Genomic DNA, 9,236 nt, shown 5'->3' on the forward strand with positions numbered 1-9,236 from the left:
CTTTGCGGTACTTCACCGTGTTTCCTTGCTGTTCACTCCTCTTTAATGCTTTTCTTTCTTTCTGGCATCACAGCACATGAAGGTCTCTTGTGAGCTCTGCTGTTTGGGATCATTGTGCTCACCACAACAAAGAGAAATCATCCCACATTTGGGTCAGTTGGACAGCTTTTTAAACAAGCTGTTTTAGCCAGGGGAAGGAAGTCTGCCCTCCTGAATCTCAGCAGCGTAGGTTGAGGGGAAAATGTGTCATACAGTCACATGTAATTTAATTTTCATCATCTTTTACACAGTTCCACTAAGATCTCTCTCAGTCCTCTGTGTCTATTTACAGATACTGAGTGCTAAGTGAGATTTTGAAGATTTCTTACAATCCCTGTGAACTGTAGGGGATTTATTAATCATAACATTGACTTGTTTCTTTCCCAAGCTTTCCCCTCAGACAGTATTTCTTACTTATCTTTCCTTTTGGGAATTAATGTATTATTTCTATGTCAGCCAGAGGTTTAACTTTTAGCCATTTTCAAAGTCCAAATACAGTCATCTACCAGAAAATAAATATGTTGGTCTTAGTTTGGATTTCACTTCTTCGCTGCCCACGAGAGAATATATCTGATAACAAATCACAAAATACTGTACTTAAAAATTATGAAAGTAGCAAGTCTGCAACATAATCTTTGAAACCAATGTCTCAAATGGATTAGCAATCTAGAATTTTCAAGTCTGTAGAGTCAGATACGGTTACTGAGACATGCCAGCTACACTGCATATCTGTTCATCTCAGTGTAAAGGGTTTAATTGAAGCAGGCCATACTTTCTGCACTAAAGCCAGACTATAACTTTTGAACAAAGAAACAACACAATCTTCCTCAATTTATAAAGGATAAAACACCTGCTTAATTCAGATGTCTCAGGGGCTTTGCTGTTTGAAAACTCTGGCCAGATATTGATGTGTAACTGCCATTAATATTTTTGAATCACTGACTTTATGTCTTATTTCTTCTTGTTCTACTGCATTTCATTGTATCACAGATCAGCCTTTTAAAACTAAAAAAGTAAACACATAATACCTTGCTAGCGATCACAGTAAGGGATATTTTAACCCATGTTCAGTTTTTATAAATTGTGATTTAAACAATTGTTTTTCAAATTCCACAATAATCATGAAAAAAAACAAACTTAAGACATTAATTCCATTGTGAAAACATATTTATACAAATGGACAGTGAAAATGATATTTAAGGATTCCTTCCATATAAATTACTTGCAAGATTGCACAATTAATTGTTTTGATTTGGACCCCTATGCAATCTCAGTCTTACTTGACAATGATTCTGCCATGTTAGCATTAGCAAGAGGGTGGCTTGCATCAAACCCAGTATTCCCTTTTTCCCCACTAAGCTGTTTTCCAATAAAAAAAGAATGCGTTACATCACATGATGAGCTGTAGACAGGAGGAGAAGACAACTATTTTTCAAACGTTGTGCTGCCTGCCTTATACATCTAGTGCTGAAAAACATTTGAGGCAGAAATGTGAGAAATAAATCTTACTACTACTGAAACATTTTTAAACTAAAAACTTATAAAACAACATACTCAAACCCACAGTCTATCAGTCTATGATATAATAATTGTTTGGAATGAATTTGAGGAAATGTCAGTTAACCTTTTAATTGCCACAGTGGCCTCAAAATTGTACAGTCCCATTTTCAATAAGACTCAATCTGTCAATGAATGCAAACATGGTGACTTGTAACTTTTGGCCACATACAGATTGATTACAACTGCTGCTGCTGCAAAAAAAAAAAAAAAAAAAAATCATGTAGTCATCATTTAAATATTATTTAGTGTAAATGTAAAAAATACACAGATGACAAATTGGTTGGAAAAAGTAGCTCTTCCTGTATTACAGTTCTGAGTCCTGTGGTTACCGGCAATGGAATTTTAGTGAAGAGTCTGCCTTGTGATTGACTGCCCAGTCTTTATATATACAAATGAATGGGAGATGGAAGGACTTAAGGTTTTTTCTTTCAGCATCCACTCTTTTGTTGCATCATGCCTCTTTGTGCGAGTAAATGTCTCCTAATTAAGCCTGATGCATAGACTGGAGAAACTCTTGACTTATTGTCATTCACTGTATGACTTCTTCTCACCAGCACAAGGCAGACTGGAAGAACACACACACACAGAGAAAGTAGGGAAGTAGAGTTTTTACATCCTCATTCAGAGAATAAGATGTATTTGACATGGTGTTAAAAATACAACAAAAAAAGAAGGCAGTAAAAAATAAGAAAGAAAGACAGTCTCAAGTTGTTTCCATGAATGAACCCCAACTGGGAAAGGAAGAGAACAAGGGACAAAGATCATGCTCCCCATCAGGGAGCCCACATAAGTCTCAGTGGTGGTAGCTGGGTTTCTTAGATTTGAAAACTAATCACTGTAGAGGAAAAGATATTAACTGTATGTTTTATTCCAGTTGTATATTAAATGTCATCCTGCCATTATGACCTTGCTTTTATATTTGTGAAACAGCTTAAAGGCTTCTATATACAAGTAGTGCCTTAACCACCCAAAATGGTGCAATAACAGAACCCTCTACACCTAAATGTTGTGAAATCTCTTGTCCTTGACAGTGTCTAACTGAATGTTTTATTATTTAATCCTGAAGGTCTCACTGACTGGCTGCTGCAAGCAAAAGTCTACAAAAGGTGGAAGGCAGTCAAACGGCATTAGTTGAGCAAAACTGCACCTGACAATCACCGCTGCCCCCTGCTGGACTTCACTTCTTCATAATGCAGCCTGCCCTTGTGCATTCTATAAAGTCAATATATTTGCCCTGTTGTCGCCACTGTAGGAGTCTTGTAAAAACCACTAATGAAAGTGAAGAAACATGTTGTAGTGAGCTTTTGTGACGTCAGGTTTCTTTATAAGCCCGGAGTGGTTCCCATAAAAGAGGGAACAAACTGGCCGGACATCTGGTAAATGGTCTTATATTTGTATAGCGCCTTTCTATGCTTTACAGCACACTCAAAGTGCTTTCATACTATTTGGCCATTCACACTCCCAAACACTCACACATTAGTGTCATCACTGGGAGCAACTGGAGGTTCAGTGTCTTGCTCAAGGACACGTTGACCGGACGAGCCGGGAATCGAATCGCTAATCCTACAGTTAGGAAACGACCTGCTCTACCTCCTAAGCCACAGCTGCCCCCTATGCTATTGTTGCATTCCTTCTTCTGCAGGAGAAAACATCATCACATGTAGTATTTAAGAGTTGTTTCAGTTCTCAGCACTGAAACAACCATGTCACCTTTTTAAAGACCAATGTGTAACTGTTGACTGGCAAATTAACAATAAAACTCATCAAAAGCATTATTTTAATAAAAATTTCTACTTTAAAATATGCTACAATATACACTGTGTATTGTACAGATGCATATTTTGCTGAAATTACTAAGTAGTAGTGGTAAGCCATATGATGTATTGCAGATTGTAGATCACTGTCCCACCCGTGGGACAGCACACGTTCATCTACTCAATTTTCCTTTTAAACAAACTTTCTCTTTACACAACTATGACATGCTATACACCATTAGAAAGCTCTAGGTCTTACAGTGTCAGGTATGTAATAATAGTAATAATAATAAGGCAGTTTATGGTCCACATATCACTGTAACAGCTGTTTTTTTCACTTTGCAACAGTATAGCACAAACACAACAGCAGAGGTGGGAAGTAACAAAGCAGAAATGCTTCATTACTCTAAGTATTATATCTGTACTCTGAGTATTTATTTTTCTGACAACTTTTTATTTTTACTCCCTATATTTTAACAAAAATATTTATCCTTTCCACTCCTAACATTTTCAAATCAAGCTCATTATTTATAGTCTTAACACATTTAAGGGGAATTATTGATTATTTTTATTTAGCACTTATTGCAAAATATGTGCTGGGTAACGTTCCTTGTTTGCAGTATGCTAGCTTCTCATGCTTTTACAGACCTCGCACACGTGCAGTTAAGTCTTACTTTACTTCATACTTTAGATGTATGTTTCAGATGCTTTAAAAAGTTATGGTCCTTTGAAGCTTTTGCAGCAACATATACACTGGTCTCATGTTTCATAATTAAAAAAAAATATATCCCCCAGTGCAACAGTGTGTTTCTCTGATGTGTTTTAACTGTTTTTGAGCAACAATGGAGGTCTATGACACAGACAAACGATCTTATCCAGGTTGGAGACTGATGGACATTAACTGTGAGTAGAGGAGGTTCATTGTTGGTTTTAGTCTTAATACAGAAGTGACTTCTTTAAAGCTTAATTAGACCTGAAATGTGTTCTTGTTAGTTAATGTAAATTATTTTTGGTGTTTTTGGCTTTTTATAAGTGAACATGGTTTCATAATCTGGTAGAAATGTCCTTCGATGGGCTACTTTTTACTTTTATACTTTGAGTACATTTCAGAGCCTGCACTTTTACACAGGTACCTGTACTTCTAATTGAGTAATGTGTGTACTTTTGCCATCTCTACCCAACAGAACATTTGCGCCTACCTTTCTTTCTCTGTTGTTTAAGATGTGTATCCAAGTGGCCATAGCTGGACATCGTTTTTATCACAAGATTCCAATGAGGGAAAAAAAAATCCACCCGAGCATTCGTCCAACAAACATTCTGACATGGAGGGGAAAAAGTCCAAAACCCAGAGCACTGTTAGGCCTGTTAACTAAGCCTGTCATGAGAAGCCATGTTGTGATCTTCTTCTTCTTTTCCTTCTTGTTGTTCTTCTTTCGAGGTTCATTGGCAGTTGGCAAACAATGACTAGGTGTATTACTGTCACCAACTGGTAAGGAGTGTGCATCAAGAGTTTAGTATTATAATTAAATAAAGGTCAAGGTCAGGTCAAGGGTTTATTGTCATATGCACAGTGAGGACACGTGTTTCTCTGTACAATGAAATTCTTACTTTGCCATCCGCACGAATGCCAATACATAAATAAATGAATGAATAAGCTCAGTTGTTCTAAGGTACTGAAACAAAAAGTGGTAACTTTTATTTCCTGAGTTTTTCTTCAATATATCTGCTAAATCATAAGCCATTTTTATCTTTATATATTTGAATTAGGGCTTTTCTTTGTGTTTCATATTTCTGACAGTGTAACATGACATGTTCTAAAGTCTCTTCTTGCCCACAATATTCACATTTGCCTTTACTTCCCTATTTTTAGTGTGCTGTTAAGCCTAGTCTGTCCAAATCTCAATATTGATACTACTATCTCATCTCTTCTGCTTCTTCTGGTGCCTCTCATCTCTCCTACTTTGAATCATATAAAACCATCATCCTTTTCTTTCTTCCTGGCACTGTTTTTGCCACTTCTACTTCAACCTCTTCTGCTCTACTGAAATTAACCTTGTCTGCTGTTTCATTTCCATTCAATCCAATATTTGTTGGCAGCCATAAAAATGTACATGCTGTAATATTAGCTAAGCTTAGCATGGAAACACAACACCTATGTTCGCATAGCTCGCACATTAGTCAGTCAGCAATCAATCGACGTAATCAGCCAACCAATTTGACGAGGGAAAGCTTCCTCTCAGTGTTCTTCTGGCCAGTCACAGGCTTCAATGATCAACAAGCTTGGTAGCCAATGAATTTTCAGGTTCAGGTAAAGCCTGATAGAATATACACTCACTGGCCACTTTAGAAGTCACAACTGTTCAGTTCTATGCAATTCAGTGCAACCCTTCTGCCTTGACATCTTTGTTTTTGAAGCTCAAAATGTTTCAATTTTTGGTGAAATACTTGTAAATGTATAAATTCAATTATGTTTATTACTGAGGTCATAGTTATATTCAGAGGTGTCTCTATATTATTGTCCTCCCCAGCTGCATACACGAGGGTCAGAATATTAGGAACAGTTTATTCAAAATGCAAATAACAATGGTTTAAAAGCAAAAGAAAGCTATGGAGTTAAATCATCATATGTTCTGACCAAACTGTCATATCAGAGCAGGCCTTTAACACTGAATTGATTTAAGATATTACTGTCTTAAAGCTGCTCTAATAAATATTTTTATACTGACAGTTGAACAAATGATAATGTGAAAGAGGTCACCCAGTGATGATCCTGCAGATAATAACCACCCGATTATGCAGTTCACCTCAGCTCATCAAAGCATTGTATCTTCTTTCAGTGAACTGCTTTTGGGAGTGGTGGAGACCCAAACAAAGTTAAAACTACAGAAGACTGAACATTTAACTGCCATTTGTCAGGTGGATACAAATATGACTCCAACTGAATGCTAATATTACTCCATGTCTGCTAGATGTGTAAATGTGCCACTGACTGCTAACAGCTTTATAATGCTTTGATAAACATATAAACTTTATGAGATGGTTAATATTTCACTGTGTTTATAGCTGATCTCATGTAGCAAAACTATCAGTTAATGCAGGTCTGGTGGTTGACCTGAAAGTAATAAAAAGCAGATTTCAAACAAGATAAAAAGTTGGTGGAAAAAGTGGCAGCTCCTTTAATAGCAATGGCAACCTCACAAGTCACATGACTACCTGTCGACAGCCTTTTAGTAAAGAGGATCACAGTTCACTAGAAACCATCTGGTCTATGTGAGAATGCCACAACAGGCGTCATGGCAACATGCACTCAGAGGAAGTTAAGAACAGAGGCAGCCATGGTGGGAATCTAATCTGGGGAGCACTGCACAATTCAGCACAGCATGCCCCCCCCATCACATACAACATTGTTCAAATCTTGCATCAATCACCAGTTACTGGTTTTTCATCTCTATTCTGACAGGCGAAACACAATTCATTCATTTATAAAAAACAGAATGGAGAATTTCTGGTCAGACACACGGATTGTAATGAAAACAAGTTTATCCTCTTTAAAAGTTATTCCACCTCTGCTTTAACTGATTTCCTTGTTGCTAGCCACTGGAGGTGACCTTTTAAAAGGTCAGACAAACACAACTGTGCCGAAGGAGACTGGACCTCAGGAGGTGCAGCACCAGTTCCAAACTAAACCAAAACTACATCCCAGCAGGAAGAAAGAAAATGCAAAGTGAGTACAAAAATGTTTTCAAACATTTGAAGAGGACCACTCAGGAGCCAAGGAGCTATTGTATTACAGGCAATGCTACCTGCATGAAAATTGAACTCAGTCCGTGGGCTACATACATAAAGTGCATACATGAGAAAGATAGATGCAGGGGAGTGTATGGTTTTGCATATACATGTACTGTATTTATGTTTATGAACATACTGTATGTAAGTGTGTGTGAGAGAGAAGTTAGAAGTAAGCAGTCACAGAGGGCCACACAAAAGAAAAATGGGCATAAGAGTCTCTTCAGGGAGAAGTGACTTTGTTGGAGAAGCCAGTGTCATTTAAGCACGTACACCCAAATAAGTACAGGAAGAGTAGCAAGAGAGAGGGCTGGGAAATAGAGGGGCTTGTTGATATTCGGATGGATAAAAATTCATGTCACTTGAATAAAAGCGTTATCCAACTTAAAAACAGAAGTAGAGCAATGAATGTGCTTTGAATGCTACCCTGGACCTTGAGCTCCATTCCCTGGTCGATTAAACCTCTGTTTCCAATTGTCTGCATTGGAAAGCTTTTTTCTTCTCACCTCATTTTACAATCAGTGGGGACCTTTAACCAAGCTCATACCCTCAAAATAGGATAATTGTGTTTAGTTGACTTCCTTGGATGCAACAGCCCTTATAAGTTAATCACCCAGGAAAGCCTCTTAGTGGCAGCTATGCCTTAATTGCATACCAGAATGTGCCCATCAATTTAGATGGCAGCAAATCCATACAATCCATCTGCAAAGGAATGAGATATTCTGTCAAATATCTTTGGTTCTCCCTGAGAGAAGTCTTCATCTAAGGAAACACAGTAGAGTGAAGCACTGGAAAGACATGCCCCAGAAGTCAGATTGTGTAATTCAGTAATTTGGATTAAAGGTGCCAGCCTAACTACTCAGATACCATAGTGTTGTTATAATAACCCTCTTGCAGATATTTTTGTGTTTCATCAGCAGCAGCTAAGGCATGTGCCAAATCTTTAAATCAAAATGACAACTATGACAATAAAAAGCAAACGTGTGTGTGTGTGTGTCTGTGTGTGATTTATTCATATTCACCCCAGTCTCAGTGCTTCTGCTTGCTCCACACTGCATTTCACCCATTCATCCAGAAAGGCAGAGGTGAAAACGCTAACACTTTCCACATAGCAATAACTTAACATTGCTTCAGTGTCCCTCAGTGCACACTTGGAAAATGTCAGATGAGGTCTTTTCATTTCAAAGAAATCCTATCTGGTTTACGCCCCCCTTTTCCTCAACTGCGGTGCTATTTGTACAGGGCCATGTTTCATTTCAATATCAAAGCCTTGAGGCAGTGGTCAGACACTTTAAAATGCCATTTTTTGGGCTTCTCTCAAGGAATGTGACTGCTTAAGTGTTCTTGACGAAGGGGACCTGATCACCAAGACAATGGTTCCTTTGTGGTGGCAGGGTGACAGTAATCTCAATCTATCTACTCTCTGCTTTGTTGATGAGACAATCATGGAAGAAGTTCATCTGAATCTCAGTGTGCAGTCCTTTTAGGCTTCACAGTTTTGGTGGCATTTAAGAAATTGTCGACATTTTTGGCCATGAACCCCAAGAACCTTTATGATGAACATGTCCTACTTGTGTGTTCTTGAGATGAATGTGTTGAATGCATTTGTTTTCTCACTAGTATTTTCCAAGCTGATTTTGGATGTTTTGAAACCTGAAGGATTTACATTATGTTTACTTAAAGCTACAGTATGTAACTTAAGGTAGCACTAGCATGAAACTCCAAATCAACCAACTCTGCTCTGCCCAGTGCTCCCTCTCCCTCCTCCACTATGCTCTACTATGATGTTTTATGTTCCACCATGCTCTGCCCAGCTCTTCGGATATCTGTTGTTATGAAATTATAATAAATGAAAATGCAACAAAACTTACTGATCAAGCAGACATAATTGAAAGCCTCTGATTGGTGAGAGAGGTCAGTTGCATTCAAAACCTTTTAGAAGTTTATATCTGTGCATTGCTGCCAGTGCTGTTCAATGAGTCTGGGTCACAGGAGGCTTCAGCAGCATTTCTCTATATTAAGAGAAGTTTTGGAGCAGTTTCCTACAACAAAACTATTTTAGAAAAAGTTACATAATTGCATTTTTTTCATTCCTGC

General features: G+C 37.8%; 1 protein-coding gene across 2 annotated transcripts in view; it reads right to left on the minus strand.

Annotated features, from left to right (window-relative positions):
- The window catches only part of vegfab (vascular endothelial growth factor Ab), a 65,237-nt gene extending 60,483 nt beyond the window's left edge, over positions 1–4,754 (minus strand). The window contains exon 1 of one of the 2 annotated variants that reach the window (XM_020623657.1): positions 4,553–4,754. In XM_020623657.1, coding sequence (XP_020479313.1) covers positions 4,553–4,594 — 42 coding nt within the window. In that variant the 5' untranslated portion in view covers positions 4,595–4,754. The remainder of the gene's footprint in view (positions 1–4,552) is intronic. The other variant, XM_020623658.1, reaches the window with a different exon arrangement.
- Positions 4,755–9,236: the final 4,482 nt, after the last annotated feature.

This window comes from Monopterus albus, unplaced genomic scaffold (genome assembly GCF_001952655.1).
Source record: "Monopterus albus unplaced genomic scaffold, M_albus_1.0 scaffold307.1, whole genome shotgun sequence".
In the NCBI taxonomy this organism is placed as follows: Eukaryota; Metazoa; Chordata; class Actinopteri; order Synbranchiformes; family Synbranchidae; genus Monopterus; species Monopterus albus.